General features: G+C 38.8%; 1 protein-coding gene across 1 annotated transcript in view; it reads right to left on the reverse strand.

The window, feature by feature from the left end:
- Positions 1–23,233, reverse strand: part of LOC140371373 (phospholipid-transporting ATPase ABCA1-like) — a 207,165-nt gene that overhangs the window by 49,186 nt on the left and 134,746 nt on the right. The window contains exons 38-43 of the mRNA XM_072458485.1: positions 18,132–18,255; positions 14,477–14,606; positions 13,915–14,035; positions 7,438–7,500; positions 4,743–4,849; positions 1,883–2,024 (exon numbers count right to left, since the gene is read on the reverse strand). Coding sequence (XP_072314586.1) covers positions 1,883–2,024; positions 4,743–4,849; positions 7,438–7,500; positions 13,915–14,035; positions 14,477–14,606; positions 18,132–18,255 — 687 coding nt within the window. The remainder of the gene's footprint in view (positions 1–1,882; positions 2,025–4,742; positions 4,850–7,437; positions 7,501–13,914; positions 14,036–14,476; positions 14,607–18,131; positions 18,256–23,233) is intronic.

Here is a 23,233-nt window from a genome sequence, read left to right on the forward strand (position 1 = left end):
AGACAAAGATGACATTCATTTGATTGTGCTGAGAGTCTGGATAATTGCGTGTATTTGTAAGAGAAGTAGAAAAAAATTGTAACCAGTAACACACAATTGGTGTAGTCAAGAAGTTATAATGGATGGTCTTGACATGTTTCTTAATTGGTTAATGTTTCTGAGCATTATGCCTTATCAAATAAACATAGTCAAAAGTGCAGTCAAGAATCAATAGCTGATTCTTCTTATGTTAAAGATAATACTTCCTCCAATGTACCGGATGCCTGCAACTACAGATGATATAATACTATAAGTGTGCACACTCTGCAGTAGTGGCTCCTACACTGGGCAGTAGTCCATGGGTTCAAAGAAAGTAGGTACTGAAAACAAAACAAAATGGGGCTAACTTGGCCAATTATTAAAAAAAAATGGCTTTGGTTCTTTTTCGTACTAGTTTGGGAAATATTCAACTCTTTTCCTAACTTGAAACAGTTGTAGACAGCCTTGAATGCACATTTTCTCCAACACTTAAAAATAACTACACGTTTAATAGCCTTAGCAAAGCAGGAACAAAGATTAGCAAATGATTAACAATGATTCAGGCTTGGTAATTATTTCATGAATACCCTAACTCCTAAGACTTTTATCGAGTAGTTACTAAGCCTGAATAATTCTTAATAAACTGTTAATTATGTTCATGCTTTATTAAGGCTAATCAATGTGTAATTATTATAACGTAGTACCAACATTTCTCTACATAGCCATTTTTTCACAAGTTCAACAACAAAGTAATCTCCTCCAAATGTTCAGCTCTGGCCACAAACACTGTCTTCTGGGACTTTAGTCAAATTAGACATGTCTTTATTTGTTTTACTATGCAAATATCCGTCCACCAGGGCAGACATTTTGGCAACATTTCCCCCCCATCACAATAGGCTTTGCAGTCAAACAAAGACCAACGCTAGCAGCGTGCGAAAGGGTCCCACTGCACAGCAGTGAGAAGATCAAAGTCCTGGCGCTGGTCTAAGGGCCCTGGATCCCGTTAGCCACTTCCTCGTTTGATGTTGCCATGGCTGCAAGAAGAGCGGAGCAGGACGGAGTAGCACTGGCCACACCACCGGGCAGGGTGAATAATGCAGAGCCACAACCCACAGCTGCTGCTTTCACGAACACAGGCCATTTTTCATTATGTATGGCTTCTCCCATTGAGGTTATGCATCACTCCGGGACACACATCACACTTGCCCTACATGCATTCTAGCTAAAAAGGCATTCTGATAGAGATGGGGGAGAAAATCTAGCGGTATTTTGTGAAAGTACATTTATGTCCCATTTTGTCTAAAAGCTACATTGCCAAGTTTTAAAACCACATAAGATAGAATTACTCAGGTATTTAACTCTATCTAACAAGTGCCTGGCTCTTACAAACTCTTCGGCACAATGCTAGTATTGACATGCATGAACTTCATGATTGAACCACCAATACTCAGTCAATCATATTGACGCTTACATCTCTTTCTACCGTGTTTGCTATCAATCAAATATTTTATTAGTACATGCAAGCAGCTCACAATTGTCTGATTTGGTCACAAAGTACTGCTTTACAATATACCCTATACATTATTTTTGTTATACAGGGTTTCACCCCGTGTTAATGCTTCATTTATTTTACTGTCTTATACTTGATTTAGGATTTGTTGTTTTAATGATTGTTTATTGTAGTTCTTAATCACTTTCAAAGTTCATTATCGTATCAACGACTGGTGGAGCTGAGAAGAGAATCATTTATTTACGTGTGAACTACAGTGCAGCACCTTGGAAACAGCTATACGTTTATAAAATATGATGTGTAAACATTGCAGATTTGTAGTAATCTAGGAAGAACAGTGCAAGTTTTGGTTACCATGGCAATTTCGTTTTCAGGTACCCCTCGGAGGCGGGCGTAAAACTCCAAATGTTCCTGTCCCGTGAGCAGGTCATTAATGGCATCAAACTGGGGGCAGTAGCCCAGGTTCTGGTGGACGTCGCTCATCTCTGTGCGTATGCTGCAAAACAAAGGGAAAAACATTATATCAATGTTACAAACTTGTTTTACTTTCATTCCACATTTACATTGATAATATATATAATCTCAAGGCGGTGAATGCATGGAGTGAACAGACAGTCCTGACCTGCATCAGATTGTAAACATTGTTTCACTGGTCAAGCAACATTTTCAGACATTGATCGAGTATAATTTCATTACTAAAGAAAAGTCAGTAACATTTTACAAAAACTACACTTATTCCTGCCTCAGAAAAGCATGATCAAAGACTCAAATAAGTGTGAACAAGGACTTTGTTAAGCCAAATGAGGGTGTGCTTATTATAAAATGGTACAGAAAAGTCAGTGTTAGACCTGCAACTGTCTGCATAGGTCTCAGTTGCATTTACCTAAGTACATTTACTGGAGTAACTTTTTATGATGTACACTTCAGAGCAGTTTTACTCCTACTTGAGTAATATATTTGATTGTGTACCAGTTTTGGTTTGGTTTTATTTTGACAAAAGCTTAATGTTGACAGCATTAGATTATTTGAACATTTGTGTTTCTTTGAAAACATGAGGTTCAATGTACTGTTGTTTTTCCATAAACATGTGATTCCATAAATCAGATGCTACGTCCAGTTACGACAGTTACTATTGCAATTACTCTTACTTCAGCAGTAGTTTCCCAAAATAAGTATTTACTTTTATAAATATCTTGGACCACTACTTTGCTTGAGAAATATAATTGTGAAGTATTGCTTATTCTGGCTTCTCTACCAATCTAATACTAGTCTGCCAAAGTTTTAGTCATACAAACGCACTACATACGCTCCAGAACTGCGAGTTTACATGCAAAGTCTTTCATTTTAAAATGTTCAAATATCAGTTCAAAAATCTTCAAATATAAGTATACAAAAACAAACAGATAAATAAAACAAGACCAGAGATAGACCAATAGATATGAATAAAGATCAATCGGCATCCAAATAAAGAAAGAGAAATTAAGGCACATTAAGGCACAAGACAAATTTGTCCCTTTTCAAATTAAGTTCGATTGTAACTTTTTCCATTTAGTCCAGTCCATGATCGTCGATGTCATTCATTTTTTGGGAAGGCGTTTTTCACTGCCGCCAGGAGGATTCTCCAGATGTAACGGTTTATTGTGTCCGCGGCAGAAGTTTTGAGGCCCAAATACATAGTTCTGAAATCCAGTCCCAGAACACATGATACTGCTTTGCCTCCTGCTGCCACAGTTTCTCCAACAGTCCGAATTCCCTTGTGAATAATGTGCACTTTGACACGTGTTTCCAACAGAATTCCTTCCAATCATGTGATTTTGTGGTTCTCCATTGATATGAACTTTTTTTTTTTTTTTAAATATATGTTCAAAAACGTATATTATCAAAATCAAGTTACTCTCTCTTTCCCATTTATTTTAATGTAATTATTAGAGTGGTTGCCCAAATTGTTAATCCATGTATACAATTTAGATATTATTCCCCTTAAAAGTTCTGATTTATACGCTTTAATACATATTTCAGTCCAAGGGCTGCGGTGGTCTTTGCCTAGTTTAATTTCTTGGTTATAATATCTTCTTATTTGTAAGCACCTATAAAAGTCTTGTTTCTTCAAATCAAAGGATTCTTTCAACATGTCAAAGCGTTTTATGTGATTTTCTTTTACAATTTGGTACCTTTTGTCATTTGGACTGTAAAATCTATGCGGTTTGGTGCAAAACGTTGATCAATAACACATTTGAGATTAGAAAAATGAAACCGGTATTGACAATTATGGGTGAAGTCTTGCTAATGGACACACGTGACAATTATGCCCCTGAACAGTTGTTGGGAAAACATTGACCCACAGTAATATGGCGCTTCATGATTAAAGTAAGCATTTATAGAAAGTACCAAAAGACACGTTATGGCTACCTCTTGCACAAATATACTCGTGTACTTGAGACAATTCCAAAAAACGTTCACTGATAAAACTGGAATTGATCATTCTCCTCTGATGCAGTGGAGATTGTAACGAGCTGAGGACGGCACAGTGGGCGTTCTTACATCTGCTTCCTTTTCTTTTAAAACCTTTCAATTTGCCTTAAGGTCTTTGGAAGTTTCCTTTGATCTCTCTTAGCCACATTATAATCAACATTAATGCCGCACGCAGCGTTAGACCTTGTTCCGTTCAGCTTCCATCTTCTGTTGAACATAAAATAAATTACCACATATAGAAAAGAACATCTTTAACAACTGTGCTAACAACCACCAGCAAACTAACATCACCACACAGCCACAGAAAGAGAGAGAGAGAGAGTTGGTTTTGCTCCTAAAAATAAGGAAGTGGCTGGCTTTCCAACAAGTTCTTACATTGCTCGTGTCAAAGTTTTTTTCTTGGCAGGTACGAGGGTTTCTTTTGAGTGATTTTTGTAAGGCTGGGGAAAAAATCAAGGCACAGGGCGAAGAAGATGTGAAAAGGAATAGAATATGCGCTACGAGAAACACTGCCTTTCTGAGAATAGAGTTTGGAAAAAGACATCAGAGAAATAAAGTTGAAACGGCAAGAAACTGTGAGAAAACATGGAAAGGGCTTGAATGTACACAGGAGGGGAAAAGAGATGGGGAATTCAGCGCAGCCAGGACGAAACAGCCTGAGCTCCAAACCCATCAGGGCGACCATCTTGGGTGGCTAATTATGATAAGTTACAGGGTGCTCTATTGGGAGTTAGCCGCTCACCTGTATCCGTTTAGGAAGGCCTCGCCTGCGGAGACTGGAATGTCGCCTGTCAGCATCTTGAATGTGGTGGTTTTGCCGGCTCCATTGATTCCCAACAACCCGAAACACTGAGAAACATGTGAAGAATTAGTTTCAATACAAAACAGGGACCTGGAGACAGCGAGGAGACAGCGTGGAGACAGCGTGATGGATAGAGAATTATTTGTGTCTTTGATTTGGTTGTGTCAAGTGAATGGGTCTTTGTTTATAACTAAACTGGGTGTCTAACATTTAACAATTTATTTCTAAATGACAAAACTGACAATTTCACATTGGTTCTCAAATTGAGTATTGGCTAGTATTGTTGGTTATGCAGAATTCCTCTGCTAATTAAAACACAGATCTGCTGTAGTTTTGTGTGTTTGTGTGTGTGTCCAAGTTTAGCATCGGGCTGAATGGTTTTTGAAAAGTGTCTAATTCAGATTTTCTTTTTCTGGCAGGCAGGGATTAGATTTTCAATTTATGTTGAATAATAGAATTCAGAGTGCACATTTTAAACAGGAGCAGTAACATTTGAGAGAAGATTAAATATTAAATGCTAAACAAGTGTAGAATCCCAAGCATTTCAAAACAGAAAAAGACAACATTATGTTCTTGTTTTTATGGGACTTTGTGTTACTTAAATAATAAAGCTTTGCAATGTTTTAAATGGCAAACTGTTTGTTTATTAAGACCTTATTTTCAATAATTTATCCTCTACTACTTGTTGGCATTAGAAGTCACAGGTGACTGGCGCCTATCCCGGTGACTTTGGGCCTTAGGTGGGGTACATCCTGGACAGGGGCCAGCTAGTCACAAGACCGTATTTATCATTTATAGAAAACAATACCTTACAGTTTATTTTAGATTATTTTGAATTGTTGTCTTAAAACACCCTGGTAATATCTTGGCTTTGTCTCGAGTTCATTTCGTCTTCAGTCCTGTGCTTTTTGAGGTTAATTCCAGCCCATATTTGGTGATGCAGAAAGTACAACTGATACTTTCCACTAAACAAAGCACAAGCATAAATCACAGGTTACGACCTAGTATACCTTTCTGTGTTGATGCATAAAATTGCTGATTGTTCTTGTGCACAAAAAAACAGGCTCTAAACCAACACCGCAGTCACAGCGCTGCAAATACTTTACAACCCTCCCTGTTCCCAGCAGCATTTCTTGTGTAAAGTTTCACAAACAACATTGTGTTCTCTTCTCTCTCTCTACTGAGCCCCTCACAGTCATGTGACCTCCCAGCTCAGGTGCACTGGCTCTGACATCAATATTTGATTGCTGTCATTCATTGATCCCTGCCTGTTTGTGACCCGGCTTTGCAGAGGCAGGCTGCGTGCCATGTAAATGAATGGAAATGCGATGTGTGTCTTCTGCCTGGCATTTACACTAGGGTTTGGGTAAACAGCGTTGGGCAGGGGGGATACGGGCGCAAAGCCGGCCGAGTGCAGTTGCCTGTCAGCATGGGAGATTATGTTTTAAATCAAATTTGCCGCAGCGCTCCTTGGTGCGTGCACCTTGGATGTCTTAAACCTGACAGGAGATCGATGCAACACTAATGTTTCCTTGTCTAAATGTTAAAGGGTGTTTTTCCACAGCCACTGAACTCAACATTTTCTTGCACTTATAGATCATGTTGCTGGGGGGATTGTCAGTAATACAGCAGAGAGTAGCCAGATAAACATAGAGAGTGCAGACCACCGCCATGTTATACAATGGTAAAGAGGGTAAAGGGCTTGCAATGTGAATTATTTTGTTTGGAGAAAATGTTTTATGGATTGTGACACAAAGCTGCTGTGGTTAAAAAAGGTTGCACTATGCAAGCGTACGCAAGCGTAAGCCCAACCTTAGATATCCGTATTAGATAATTCATACTAGTGGGATTTCAAAAGCTGTTTTGATTGATCCGCTTTGGAGTGGAGTCTATAGTGTTTCCACTGCGCAAAAGTGAACTGTACAGCCCTGTTTGAGACGGTCGGAAAGAGGCCGCAAGAGGTACCAGCTTCTAGAGGATGCTGGCTGGTTTTAGAACCCTGCATTATTTTAGATTGATTTAAGATTCTTCCCCAAACACTGACCTGATCTGGTGTCAAACCACTGTATTTCAAGTGATAACTTTAGACAACTTTTAACTTTTTGAGCCGAGAGACAGCAAAACAAATCTAGTGCATGTCAGCATCAGTGGTTTGAAAACAACATTAGTTTTGGCAGCATTGAGGACTAGTTTGAACTGAGAAAGTGAATGCCGGACAGCTACAAAAGCTTTCTGCAGGGTTTCAATGGCCTGAGCAACAGATGATACATAGCAGTAAATAACTGTGCCATTAGAACTTACAATAAATTAATAGCAATTTGTTTTTTCGTAAATACATTGAAAATTTAATTTTTTTTGGTTCTATTTGAAAATGGCTCTTAATGGAGGTTCCAAGGGTCTTTGGACAGGCTCCTCCGTTCATCCACACTGCTAGTTCAGAAAGTGACCAAAGTTCAAACAAAAACAGACTTTTAACATTTTCTTTTTTCATGTTTACAGACAAACATGGTCTGGACAACAATATTCATCCAAGATTTTGAATATTTTGTAAATATTTGAAGCAACATAAAAAAAAACAAAAAAAAAAGACAAGTTTTGGGGAATGTGAATAGACTGTAGTGCAACCGTGGCTCACCTCAGCAGCAGGTACACCCACACAGAGCCTGTCCACAGCGGGGGTGCTCTTCCGAGGGTACACCTGGTGAGAACAGAGAATAAAAGGAATCAGTGAGCAAAAGGTGTGAAGAGAGAAACACGGAGAGGGAGGGAGAGAGAATAAAAGAGACAGCAAAGAGGAAGATGGTATGCGGAAATATGGTGCGATAGACCAAAGCCACGGGAGAGAGGCTCAGACGACGAGCAGGTGGGAACAGGGTGGGGGGATGGGTGGGGGGGTGGGTTTAACAAGAAGGTATCATTTGCACCATTTAGAGGGCACCAGATGGGAAAAGGTGAAAAAACACAAGTATTTCCACAGGGAAGACAGACGGACAGGTGATGTTATATGTGGTGACATCAGGAGGGAATCTGTCCGTGACATTGAACACGTCTGAAGCCGTGGTAACCTTCAGTTAGTACAGTTATCAAAGAAAATTAGAAATCATAAAATTGTACTAATACATTTGAAGTTTACTGTAGAAGAAAGCAATTACAGCTAGGGCTTGACAAAAAAAAAAAAAAAAAAATTCTGAGCAAGAATTGTCATTGAAATATAAAAAACAAAGCCAAAACATAAAGTGATCAAAACTGTACCTTTCACATCTTGCTCTACATAAAAACTAATCTAAAACCACACTATTGTTATTATGGGCCACTATTGCTTCTACTAGCTAATATTTTGCCAATTACAACTTGTACAGACATTACAATGTTATTACTTAATACTTAGTCTTAATACTGTTTTTGATATGTCAATTACACAGCAAGTACTTACTAACTTACAGTTACTACTACACCAACACCTTGTTGACACTGTGTAACTGTTTACCCAAAAAAACTATTTTAATTGCAATATGGCACAAAATATCCATGGCCCACTGTCCAGATGTGCGTTCTCGGGAGGTTGTTTTTGATAGCTAAAAAGATGTTCTTTAGTTATTAAAGATTTAAGCCTGGACAAGCATATGGTCAAGAAAGAACTTTCTTTTGGATTTAAAAAGGCAAAGAAACAGCTAGGTTAAATTCTCACCTCAATGCTGCAATGGCTGTAGTTGTAGTGATTATTTAAACTTTCTGAAGTAACAATTGAAAAACATATGCATTTGATCAGCCCTGTAACTGGTCATCTGGGATAAAGTCTATGCCATAGAACCAGATTTGACTCAAAGTTCCTGGGTCCAGTGACACTTGAAGCTAAAGTTCTCATATTGTTCGATGGCATTGGAGTCATATCTGTTTGAATCTGGGTGGTCTAGAATAGTTTGGGTTCAAGTCACACAACAACATTATGAAAAGCCAAAACTTTAAGATTAAGGTGGAGAAATGTTAGAATATGGCTGGTTTATATTTTATAGGAATTACTGTGCCTGCATCCTATCCCCATGAATAAAGGTGAGTTCACGCACATTCTGATTGAAATTGAGACTAAACCTGGACTAAATCCGAAACTAAACCTAGACTAGATGAGGACTTAACAAGAACTAAAACAGGACCAAACCAAGCCCACATCAAGACTAAAATTGGTGCCATTAGTAGACCAAGCCCACTTCGAACATGTAAAAAATGCATGGGGTTTGACGTCTGTAATAAAACCTATAAATGACCATTTAATGAAGTTAAATGTATAATATTTGTATTATATATTTCTATTACATTCAAGTCATCACATTGTATAAATATTGCATAAATCACAATCCTAAGTGGCCCCTCAACAAAGACGTTTTCAACAAAAATCAGATTAATTACTGTATTATGGTGCATTTTTGGATTAATATAATTAGCAAATCATTATTCCCTGCTCCGCTCCTGCTCAACCGAGGCCCTTCTGCTGCAGTACAGATCTGAGGCTCTAGAAAACATTACAGGATGCAAACTACAGACGTTTTCTGTTGCATTAACAAAAACATGACTTATACATTTGTAAGAAGTTGAACCGCTTTGTACAATACTTACAAATGTGCTAAAGTAAGATGTGATTTCTATTAAACTATTAAAAAGTTTAACATTTGGCCTGATTGCTTGGACTTTAAGGCACAAGAAATAGCTTTAAAATGGAATTGTATTCTAATCCTACTTAACTTAAAACGGCTTTTGTTGTTTTTAGGGGGGACCTAAATGTGAACCTAATTCCTTGCAAAAAATAAGGTTTGAGATGTCTTTGTTTAAAGATTTTTCAAAAACTTCTGCCAGAAATGATAAAATTCTTCCATGTCATGAGAGAAACCCATCTCCCATATATATACGTTCCAGTTTATACAACATTTCTTGACATTTATATAACCATGATATTAATGGACAATGTTTCTTTTCTCAACTTGCCATCGCCGCCCTAAGAAATCGAATATTGTCCTGGGTTTACTCGTGATAAAGTGGAGTTGTAGTCCACCTGTACGGAGCCTCTCCCACACAGCAAAGTACGGTGTATATGTAAACCAGGCCCCAATTCTCCCTTGCAGTCCTCACTATACTTCATCTGCATCCTCCCCCGCTGACCATCCTCATCCATAAACATTAGCGCTCCTCTCTGCATCCTTTATGAAACCCTATAGTCCAAGAAACATTCCAAAAAAGTGAACGGCAACGGCATAGAAATATAAAGTTTGATGACAGTTTGGAAGCAGCACTCTGTTGTCGAGCCACGAGACAAGCCAAGGCCTTTGTTGCCGTGGCAGATTGTGACAGTTGAGACGTTTCACATCTAAATTCCAAGGGTAGAACTGTACGCTATGAGTTAGACACATGCTTTTTACAATTTTAAAACAGACTTTACAGATATTTGTTTTTTTTCAAGACAGAGACCAAATTGTTGCAGAAAGTCGGGAAATAATGAACAATGTTGTCTAAATATTGTTAGCTATGTTAAATTTTAATTCTATTGTTTTAATTTTGGCTTTGACTTGCAATGAATTAAACAAAATAACAATATTCACCATTAAGTCACGGAAGACAATAAGAAGATTTAAAATATCAGGCGCTGAGCAGGCGCTGTCAAGTACTAAATAATGCAACACTGTCGATCAGCGGTTCACCTTTTTTCTCTTGAGCACCCCTGAAGCTGTGTCTCACTCTTCAAGTTACCCCTAAGTCATGTGCAGGTAATTCTTCAGGCGAATAAATCTGTTATTGACACTTATTTCTGTTATTGTTTCTTGTTTTAAGGATATTGACGTCCATCATTTCCCCACAAAAACACATTACCAAGGATATAACATTCACTGCAAAGGACATTTTATATTCAACAATCAAGCAAAGCCACTTATTTTTTTTTAAATCTGAGAGTCCCTGTACCTCAGATTGGGAACCACTGCTCTAAATTATCCATCACTAGTTCCTAGATGTTTGTAGATATAGTTCCAACGCACTGATTTAAGGTCCTAGGAATTACCACGGTATGAATAAAGGATTAACTGCAGTAAGTAACTAAAATTAGCATAGTACAGAACATAATGATTACCACTGTAAGTACCAGAGTACTTTGTGATTAGCTGTCAATATTTGTTCAGCGTTGTACTATTACTAAGACATTTTAGGTTGCTTTATATAGACTTAGTATCCACACAAAGCCTGACAAACAATGACGAAACATTTATGGCGATGAGTTGACACAATAAAAGCGTTCAATAAAAGCGCCTTTTTGCGCCTCCTGACAGCTCCTCTCAGCACTTATCAACTTGGATAACACACAGCACTTTTTAGTGATAGTTTTCCGTGCTAACACTACATCAAAGCTCCAGATACATGCATGGAGAAGGCAATTAAGGCGTAATTCCCCTCTGACTGTTGAGGCGCAGTATCTGTCACGATAAGCAAGGCCCACATTTGATCAGAGAAGACTGAGAGAAACCTCTGAAATATAGGTAGCGCTGTCTTTGAAGTGGCTAAATGGGACGTGTGAAAATAAATGATTTCACTGGTGAAAATCTTGGAACATAAGGTCATGTGTGTTTGCGGGTGCTAGCTGTGCTGTAATGATGCCGAAAGGGCAAGGGTTGCAAGTTTTGCCACCAGCATTTGGGATTTCTATGAAGGTATGTCTGTACTGGCTGTGTCTTTTGACCTTTCAGACCTTGTGACGCACAATCGGAATTCAAAATGTCTACAAAACAGTAATTATTTGTTCACTAGCTGGATTCTGATCTAAGGGCTATCTAAAACTTTCATCCAAAACTAACGCCTCACAAAGTTTCAGTTCAAACTTCTTCCCAGTTGAGTGAGTAAGTTCAGTGAGACTGACAGCAGGGTGTCACAGATGCTCTTAGCGAGTCAAACTTCTCCATCGATTACCACACAGCGCTAACCCTGTGGCTAAGTGGAGGCTAGCAGGTGGGTTCTTGTGGCCAGAGGAGTGGGAGGAGCTCAGATGTGACAGGTGATTGATGTGCTGTCAATCGCTTCAGAGGCGTGTGCCCAGATTTATGTCGCGCTCCAGAATGTGGCCACCGGAGCCGCTCTACCCATTGATCAATTTGTTGTGTGCGCCCCTCCAACGGATGGGGCACAGCTGTGGAGGGAGTCAATGAGGGCACTGTAGGAAGGATCCCTTCTGCTGCGGAGCCATGATGGGCCGCTGTGTCTCATTACAGAGATATACAGTCTGCCATGAGTGAGCACTGAGGAGCTGCTATTGTGCTGCTATGCACTGCAACAGACCTGCATTTAAGCAAACGTCTTCAGACACCATAACACAGCAGTACTACATCATCCAAAAGACAAATTAAAACATTATAAACACAGCTTCTATTAGGACATTTAAATTATGTTTGTTTGTTTTTGCCATACAAATACATATTTTGTTGTACACAATGTAAAAGTGATTAAATTATGTGTATATTGATTGAAAAAATATGTATTTTTTCAATAGTACCATTTTATGACATCCATCTATGATATTTTATGGTATGGTTCTAAAACTGTGGATAGAGGTGGGCAATACATTGAAATTTAGATAAAATTGTGAACGTTTTTTGTAGATATGCTAAATTTGAATGTTGAGTATACTGTTTATTGTAAAAATGCTATAAAAAGGGCAGATATTTTTATGTTGTAAACTTTCAAATGAGGCTGTAAAGTGATATTTCTGCACTTTTGTGATTCATTTATAAACATGTTTCGGTCCCTCTGACCTTCCTCAGATACTTGATGGAGGTCAGAGTGACCGAAATGTCATGTTGATAAATGAAAGAAGAGTGAGACAGTGTGCAGGAGTTTTGAGCCAGGTTCTTTTCCTCCTTCGCACCTGTCGTCCAGTGAGGTGTGCAGAGTCTTTCCAGAAACAAGAACACCTGATAGGGTTGGGTGTTAAGTCGGATTAAACTTCAACTAAAATGTTTAAAGAAACGTTTTGACACATTCCTGTTGGATTTACCATATAGTTGGGATAAAAATCTTTGGAAATCATTTTTTAATATCGCCCATCCCTAAATAAATCTATCCTTTCATATAATTTTAACCCAGCTGTCTTGCCCAGCAGTCTCACAGTAATTACCCAGTGTTAGAGAGCAACAAGTGAGAGATGGAGTGCAAGAGCGCGCGAGCTGAGAGAGCGGCTGCAGATGGCGTTAACACAGGCGGCTGCAGTGACACTTCCTGCTGCCAGCCGCCCGCAGAGCCACAACATCTGCCCACGGGCCCGGCATTCGTCTAAGAGTCAGCGGTACAGCCAGCCCGATTCACCTACCGCAAAGACGGGAGGGCCAGAGCAGCGTGGAGCACCGATGCAACAACAACGCAGAGTCGTTTCATTTGCTGATCAGTCGTTTGAGTGAATGTGTGTATCTGCAGATAGCAACCTGCCGTTTTCTGGGCTGTTAGTCCCAACCATCCTAATAAGTCAGACAGCACAACTTATTTTGGAAACTTTTTGGATTATACTATTAGCTAGTTAATAGCTAGCGATTATTTTTTGATTAGTTGACCAGTCAAACAATACATTATCTTGATGGGTTTCAACGTCCAGTTTAAAACCAATATGCCTATTAAAAATATTTCTGATTTTCATTTTGAATTGTTTATTTCTATTGCAAAAGTGCTTGATTTTCCTCGCTCTGAGGCCCATGGATAGTATAAGACCATTTCTTCAATATATTCTTAACCTGATAATAGTCACAAGTAATGGTGTAAAATATTCTTTCTGAAAGATTGTAGATAGGGAAAATGTTGTGTATTGATGAAAATGACAATTGAATAAATATTTTAACGATCAACATTTTTGATTAAATATTGTCTTTTTAATATTTGAGTCTGTATTTCCCAGATTACAATGCCCGTACATGATTATAAAAACAGTCAACGTCTAATTTAGTCACAATATTCCAAATTTCCAAACGTTTACAGCAGAAGGTTGAGACCTGAATGCTAATTTAACAGTCTAACAAAAGAGGCCAATACAGCATAATAGATTTAAAACAAATATATAGCAAAATGTATTACGATAGTGTCAAGAAAACAACATTACCTTGGTCAAGTCGCAGATCTTCAACAGGTCCTTCTGTGCTTTGCCGCTGTAGAGTCTTTCTCTTTCTTTAGCTACATCGACATCCTCTGCCTCGTCCGAAGAAGACTTCAGCGTCACAAGCCTGCCAAAGTAAAGAAGTCAGCTCCACACTTTCATTTGAATTGACAACATACGACATTACAAATTACAATGGTTAAAGTTTAAATTCAGGGCCATCAATCTTTGCATTTTTTAAATAAATAGCAATAGGAGCATTGGTGTATTAGCAGTCATAGCAGCGAGTAAACACTAAAACTACCAAACTGGGATGTCGTTTGACAAAAACAAGCAGATGTTTTATGTGAAATATCTCTACAGTATATTACCAATTTAAATGGTGACAAATGGGAAGGTATATCTCTACCCAGCGCTGAAAAAACAGATGGGAACAAGAATAAAAGAATACAAATCAAAGGAGGCAGTGAATAATGGCGCATCAAAGGAGGATGTGACTAAAGTGAGATGAAAGAGGATTGACGAGGAGTGTTTTGTGAAGTCGGCACAGTCGGGTAGATACTGGCACCTTGGTTTGCAGAAGAACTTATACTGGATGAGGACCGTGATGGCGAACATGACGAGTCCCTGGATCGACATCGCACAAAGGTTTTTGCCCACCATGTCCCAGCCGAGCGGGTTTTTGAAGCGGTTTTCTCCTAAAACACACAAACAAACATCAGACAAGAAAGGTAAGGATATTTTATTGACCCACATTAGGGGAAATTTGTCTTGCATCAAATACATTCGCACAACAAATCTTCTCTCTGGTGAAAAACACAGACACTTCTATAAAGTATAATTAACAGAACAAAAGTACAGCAATGTCATTAAAGAACAAGCAATCAATATGGCTGGTTTGGTGTTCAGTACATTGCTGCTTATAGGCTTATAAGACTTTTCATAGAGAAAGGCTTAACATGTTTTCTGTAAACACATGGGTTTTTAGGTGCATGTCCTGTATGACATGGAAATCAAGTAACACCAAATGCAACAATCCAGGCAGAAGGATTCTCAACCCAAAATACACCGATTCTACACAATATACCGATTCTACACAATATCAATCCTGACAAGCTCTTGCAGAAAACAATCAGGAAAAGGCGTAATGTCATAATTACAAATATTTGAATCTGATTGGTCGAAGCATCACAACAACAGGAACAAGCCGAGAAATCAAACTGTTGTTATATCCGGTCAAAGAAAAGCACACACTTATTACCTGTCCTCAAACTCATGTTTAAAAGGCATTCTAGTCCGGAAATCTGCTAAAATAGGTCAAAATACATCTGTCGGTGTTGCCATGTTGGTTTAGGTGCGAGCTTGCCCAGATTGATTTTTAAGAGTTTGTGAAACATCGAGAATTCTATGTCTATGGCATACACATTGTGCCAGTTCCAAATCTTTATTTTAGCTTTTATCTATTTACATTATTCAAGTAAATCAAAGTGGAATACTTCAAATCTTCATAATTTGCTGTATGTTAATGCGACATTTGGATACACGCTCATTCTTCCATGACAACTAAAATGTTTAGTAAGCAGATGCTCTTTTACAGTCATTACCATTAAGTCCATATCTAGGTTTGCAGATGTTGATTTACAAAGACCAGTATCCAAACAAAGAGAGTTTACAAGAAGTGTGTTCCTTTCTTGAGTGCAAAATATAACATTTTGTCAGCTTTTTGATGTGTTTTGAAAAGTGGCCGTGAATGCTGTAAAAACGCCACTTAGGCTGTGAGGGAATAAACAAGACGTCACCTGTGTCATGAGAGGAAGCGTCTGGCATCCTATACTTGAAGTGGAAGCCCTGTTTTGGCTAATGAAGGCATAAGTAAAGAGTTTGACAGCGCTACACTCGCAGACAGGAAAAACGAAAGCCCTTTGAGTCTCATTCTCGGGTAAATAACCTCCTCTTCACACCGGCTCTTTTAACTTGTGATTGCTTTTCTCTTGGCCGACACCGCTGCCACAAATGATTCCTCTCACCACTATTTCCTGCTTCATCTCTCCGCTGATAAGACCGTTCTTCCTCTCATGCGCCTCTTCACCTCTCGATTGGCCTACTCAACCTCCAGTGTCTTTAACCAGGGTTAAATATAAAGAAGGTGGAGAGGAGTGCGACAGAATGGGTTCGTGGTCAAATGTTTCTGTGTGTCTGTCAGAGGTGGTGTTGGGCTGTAGTTGGAATAAGATTATAATGGGGCACTTCTTAGTTCCAAACAAGTGCACGCTCTAAGCAGCTGCTCCTACTTACGGGAAACAGCACCAATCTACATGTCTGAGTGGATGACATAACTTACTATATTTTTTTTGAATGGTTTATTTTGTCTCCTTGATAGATTTGCAGTTAAACAGCTTTGTCGCCACCTACAGGACAATCATTTATTTGAAGATTTCCGTCTCTTCTGAGCCAGAAGACAGTCTTTCCCCGTCGTCCCTCAGACATTTTTGTACTGGTCGTTCCGAAGCGTGGAGCTACACCGAAGGAACTCGCTGCTAGCTTCGCTAAACACACACCGGCATATTAACCACCTATGCGCAGCCAGGGATGCTGCTATCCTGGGAACGAGCCAGAACAAGGGGAACATGTGGGAGAACTGCTCAGCTGTCCACGCCACGAGGAAATGAGACTCTGATTGGATGCAAAAAATCCTCTATTCAACCTTTAATGTAAACCAGAGCTCCTCACCTTGCTCTAAAGTAATCTTCGGTGTGCCGCAGGGTTCAGTACTCAGCCCAATTATGTTCACTCTTTATATGCTGCCATTAAGTAACATTATTAGAAAGCATGGCATTAACTTCCACTGTTATGCAAATGACAGACATCTGATTTATCAATGAAACCCAATCAGATTAATCAAGTAGATTTCGATTTAGATTCAGACAGATTTAGTGCTTGTGTGAAGGATGTAAAGGCAAGTGTATTTGTTGAACACAATTCATACACAAGACAATTCATAGTGCTCCACACAACAGGAAAAACATGCATTCAAATCACAAGAGGGATGAAAGAAAAGAGTGCAAATAAAATCTTGGATAACAATTATCTGCTTCTTAACCCTGAAAAAAACAAGGTCATTGTACTCGGCCCTAAATGTCTACACAACGCTTTATCTGAGCAGACAGTCACATTGGACAAAGTCAGTGTAGCCTCCAGTTCTACTCTAAGAAACCTTGCAGTCTTATTTGACCGAGTGCTCTTATTTAAAGCATATATAAATCAAGTCTGTAAAACAGCTTACTTTCATCTGGGTAATATAGGTAAAATCAGAAAACTCTTACCTTAAAGTGATGCATTTGTTACATGTAGATTCGATTACTGTAACTCCGTGCTCACAGCGTGTCCTAAAAGCTCTATAAAAAGCTTTCAACTGGTTTAAAATGCAGCAGCAAGATTACTAACAGGAACTAAAAGAAGAGAGCACAATACGCCGGTGTTTGAGTTTCTTCACTGGCTCCCCATCGAGTTTAGAATCAAATGTATAATTCTCCTCCTCGGAAGCAACCTCATAAAGCTACCTCAAAGATGCTATAGTACCATATCATCCAAACAGAGCGCTGGACTTCAAGTGGTCTTAAGAGTCTCAAAAAGCACAGTAGGAGGTAGAGCGTTTAGCTATCAAGCCCCTAGGCAAGGAATCATGGGCAGTGTTTTCAATGCCATGGCAACTGTCCTAATAATGTCAATTTACTAATGTTAGCGATGGCCATAGTCATTTCTACAACATGTGTTAAACAGCTAACATAGTAACATAGTTAACCTTTCAGTTAGTTTAGTTTCTATATGACACCAGAAAGAAAGATTGTACGCAAAAATGGCATTACAAATAAGTAGCTGGCATTGTATGGAAACAACTATAATCATATTTATACTGTCAAAGCTTTGATATAAACCTAATAATTTGAACTTTTTAAAACAACTCTACCGTTAGCTTTGCCTTGATGTGTGTTGAAAAGTGTTAGCTTAAATAAAGAAACATCAAAAGACCTCTAAGTACCTCTTAACTTGTTGTTTTGACCTCATCACTTTCCTGTGATCCAAGTGAGCACTTCCAGCATCTTATTATCCAACTATATGAATCCCCTTATATATATTTGTCATTTTACTTATTTTGAGACCAAACTGAATTAAAAAGTGTTATAACTAACCTGTGAAAATGAACGAAAGAAAAGGAGGCTCACCAAATCCGCTGAAGAGTGTGGCCATTGCTTGATTCTTGGCCATGTCGATTAGCCCTCGGCCCAGACAGAAATGTGGGAATAGGAGCAGCACCTGCTTTAGTATGTCGTTGATGCTGGAGATATTCTGCAGAAGAGACACAACGACACAGACCAATTACATAAAAGCTGTGACCGGGAATTAGCATCGCATCTGGGTTCAGCGTGGCCAGAGCCAGAGGAGAGACACGTTTGGAAGACAAGAACTACAAGAGTTTAATTTATGTGTAAAAAAGAGCAAATGTTTGCAGAAGATAAAAGAAAAACGGCTGTATTTGACATGTGATTTTCATAATATAGGAACCAGCATGAAAAGCAGATCTACTGACTTTATTCTCCAAGAAGCACAGCAAATAATTGGATCGTAAGATTAGAACATATTCCTACAATCAAGTCAAAATTGCAGATCTAACTAGAAAATCTGCAATGGCTGAAGCCATTGCTGGAGTGTCTATGTCTCTCCCTCTCCCCCCATCCCCCCCCTCTCTCCCTCTCTCTCTCTCCCGCTCGACTGGCTCCGTCCCAAAATTCTAAAGAATAAAGTCTACCTCTCTCTCTCTCCCTCCCTCCCTCCCTCCCTCCCTCCCTCCCTCTCCCTCCCTCTCTCCCTCTCCCGCCCTCTCCACAATACTAAGAACATATAGTGTATGCGCGTGATGTCACTCAGGCACTATATGTTCTTGTATTGTGAGTGATGTCACAAATTTTGTATTATTATTATTATTATTATTATTATTATTATTATTATTATTATTATTATTATTATTATTATTATTATTATTATTATTATTATTATTATATTTTCCATTCCTCCCTCTCTCTCCGTCCCTCTCTCTCCCTCTCCCCCTCTCCCTCTCGTTCGACTGGCTCCGTCACAAAATTCTAAAGAATAAAGAATAAAGCCTAAAGAATAAAGTCTAAAGAATTCCGCAGACACTCATAATGCCCAAATTAATTTAAATGGGGAGAAGGTACTGATACTTTTGAAGATTCTGCAAAACGTACAAGTTGTTCAAATGTCAAAAGTAATAGCACACGTACTACTGTGAAAGCAATCGTAATGAGGTATAACTTGTTGAAATCGGTTAAAGCGTTAAGGAGTTGAAACTGGCTAAATGGAAAATCATGCAAAATATAATAATAAAAACACTCACAATACAAGAACATATAGTGCCTGCGTGACATCACGCAGACACTCAATTACAAAGCAATACCAATCTTATCCCCTCCAAAATAGATCAGCCTCACTAGATTCATAATATTCATCTAGACTTGATTCCTGGATCAACAATGACAATGATTGGCTTTACTTACCAGCAACATTTACTCATACATTTGGTTAAAGTCTGTCTAAAACCAAAACTAGTTAAAGTTTTGCTTTTCCAACAGTCTGATTTGAGATCATTGTAACACCCAGGTAAGCTCTGCTATTCTTGTAGTAGTGCGGTGCATTCCTTGATTTTGAAGCACTCTGAAGACACCCAGCCAAGCAGATGTTCATTTTTAGGATTTCAAGGAGCACCTCGGGAGGAGAGGAAACGATACCTCGAGCAAGAAGTGTGTCCACAAGCGATTTTTGAATACAAGAACCGCATAAAAAGGCCAGTCTTATCTCAACAGGATATATCTTGGCTAGATTCTTCCGCTCTGATTGTTCATGCCGTCTCACTTCCTTCTCCCCGAGGCAACACAAAAGTGATTTTAATTACTCAGACCAAGCAAGTGGAGGTGCAGGTTGGAAAAAGAACAGTACATGATGGCAGCAGTGAGGATTTAAAATAAAACTACACTTGGTTCAAAAGCCAGTTCATGTTTTATGCATGGAGGTTCATTGCAGCAGCCTTCAAAGCATCTGCGGGAGAAGGACTATGAATTGAAAATGGTATTTTTTGGTATTAGTAAATAGCCAGCCTCAAAAATGTAAGAGATTGTGACGAAACCTATTATTGTCACTGATATTATTCACGCTCGAGTGTAATTGTGCTGTGTGATTTGCTGAGCGGAGCGCAGCCAGATGCTACTGTCTGTCATCTGATGTTTTTGTCAAATTGTCACTAAATTCTGGAACGAAAAAAGATAACGAAAAATCAGGTAAGCGGAAACAAATGTAATCTGAAAAACTGTCTTACGCTTAGCATCAAACATGGATTCTGGCAAAAGGGAGAGAGTTTTGCACACGAGCAGGTGCTGGTCAGTGACTTCCTGTTCTGACAAGATGAAAAGGCTTCATTGATCAAGATGTCAGAGAGCACCTTCAGACGTCCACAAAATGTGTTTGACAATAATTCATCACTGCATCTATCTGTGTTTGCGCATTTTCTCTTGGTCCAAAGGAGGAGAGAAAATTGGAGTGGCTAAGCAGAGCTAAGCATGAATTACACTCAAAATCAAACAAAGATTATGCTCTTTCCGCCTCGGCTTTTCACAGTTTTACAAAACTACCAAAACATCATCCAAACACAATGGGTAAGAAATTGTAAATTGCTTAAAGATGCACAATGTAACTTTCCTGCCACCTACATGTCCCCATGGATATGTCATGGCTGTGCCTCATATGTTTCAGTGTATGTATTCAATTCATTAAATGTTTTATCAATTAAAAAAGTCATATTTTTCATTAGTTAAAAGATTAGAATACAATCTTTCAGAAATTGGATTATATGCTAGTATGAAAGTATTCTATACCATTTTATTTGAACGTGAATAACATTGTATATAATATATCATTTTAATATTCTACTCTGAAATAAAACAAAGCATATAGCAGTAACCTTGGCTCTCTGAAGTCCGTGCCTGTAGCGGAAGCACATGAGCAGCTCCAGACCTCATTTGCGATCGATACATGAAAACAAGGCCTTTTCATGAGTGGGTGTTCATCAAGGAGATCAGAGGAGCTCTTAGCCATGGACTATGATAAAAAGCTGGACAATTTCCACCTTTATGTTTGCACTACACGCTCATAAATCATTTCAAATGCTTCCGAAGGTGGAATGCTGTGTGCGTGGTGTTATCTGACCCATATCGCCAGAGGCATATATTCCCAGCGCGTTGCTTCATTCATAACGCTTGGAATCAGAGTATTGTTCAACAGCCATGTTAGATATGCAACGCAGATACATTTTATACACAAGCACATTTGCTTTCAAAACAGGTCAAAAGAGGAGCCCGGCTATACATTTCAAAATTTAAGTACATTATTTCTGGTTATTGAATGTGCTGTACCTGATTTTTACATTCTTAAAAACGTGAAAAACAGAACTACTCTTTCTTCTTAAAATGTTTGGACCTGTCTAGTCCTATTGTGCTCTTTCCTAACATATTCTTAGCATCCTAATTATTCACCCCAATGAGTTTATTGGCACTTCTCACAACTTTCAGAATGCTACAAACAACTAGAATGTGAACCAAGCTCTTCCTGGTTTGTGGTGGGAAAAAAAGCTCTTTATAATTACACGCAGAAAGCACACAGCAGTCTCACTTTTGGAATATACATGTACTGGGGGAAAACAGATTTTACTTTATTGCACTAAAGTACTACAACAATTACATCCATTCATTCTAATATTTCTAACACTTGTCTTTTTAATTGTTATTTATTTGTATTTATAGTAAAAGCAAATGTATTCTGTCAACTGGACAAATGTTTGAAGTTTGAAGACGTTTTGCCGCTCATTAAAGCAGCTCATCTGACAGAGAACTAGTAAGTCACTACTTTATATCTGTCTAAAGGGAGGTGCTACCTACACTGAAACTAACACAAACAAGGAGTGAGTACACAGACATTTGTACTTTTTATTTTGGGGGGGAGCCAGCTATGACTACTGTTAGACTACATCTCACAAAGTGGAAGTTGTGACATTCTCAAGAAAGAACCTTCCCAAAATGCTCCCTGTACTTGGTTACAATGGCAGTCTGGCGGGTATAATCTCACAGATCTATACAGCCTGGGGTTATCCGTGAGTGGCACGTGGAGGGGTATTGACCCAGACAGGGCTTTGAGGCAGGCAGGGATTGATGCAGTCGTCTGGGAGCGGGACCGTCCTGAGGGGAACACACTCTCTCCGGGTTGGATTCCAGACGAAAGTGGGGCACAAAGTCTGCACCGCACCACTTTTACTCTGTTTGAGACAATGCAGTATGCCAACATGGATTTGCAATGTGTTAACCTGAAAAAGATACTATAGTTTTCTGATATAGTGTTTAGGTTTTACTGTGGAATAGTCATTTACAAGCCTGTATGCTCATTCTTTTATTCTTACTGTCAAGCAAACATTGATATGTTCTGCGTTGGTCCAACAGTTAACAAACCCTTCCTCCCTATTACACACTGACAACTGTCTTGTTATACATAGGTAATGCTGGGACACCGTCACATCTCCATGACAGACCAGGGAAAGTTAATCAATACATTCCTCGTGTATCTCCAAGTTTTACCATTTGGCACGAGGCGCGGATTGATGCTGACCCACTGAGTTTGATATCAGCAGAGGGATCTTGTCAGATTAGGGGCATTATCCAGGACGGGCACTTCTGCCGAGTCACCGTGCAGCCTGAGATGAACTCTCTAATGCTTTCTGCAGCTGCAATATGGAGTCAAATAATCTATGAATAAAGCACATTCTTGGGCATGTATAAATGCAGTGTCTTTTCTCTTAAAATATGTAAGAAATACCCCAACCAATTTAAGACATACCAAGTCGATGCAAGGTCTGAATCATTCTTAACAAGCCATTTGTTCATTATGGATGATTTAGTATGGATAATTAAGGTGTAGTTATGTTAAGTGGTATTGCATATGTATTTTACCTTTTTTGCTTACTTAAAAAAAAAAAAAAAAATGTGTGATTACTGACCAATATGACGATTAGTACAGTAGGTGCATAATCTTAAATATAGTACCTTTTGATGCAAAGAAAGATGCTACGCCTGCATTTTGGGGTTTATTGGGAAAAAGAGCGATTGAGACACAAACTCACACAAAGACATACGAATAAATACTGGGCTAAAATGCTCAATCCAATACAAACAAGCCAATATTTGTCTGATGTATTTGCTGATTACACCTA

Source organism: Eucyclogobius newberryi, unplaced genomic scaffold (assembly GCF_026437365.1).
Source record: "Eucyclogobius newberryi isolate DKJ021-1_F unplaced genomic scaffold, fEucNew1.0.hap1 SCAF_22, whole genome shotgun sequence".
NCBI lineage: Eukaryota > Metazoa > Chordata > Actinopteri > Gobiiformes > Gobiidae > Eucyclogobius > Eucyclogobius newberryi.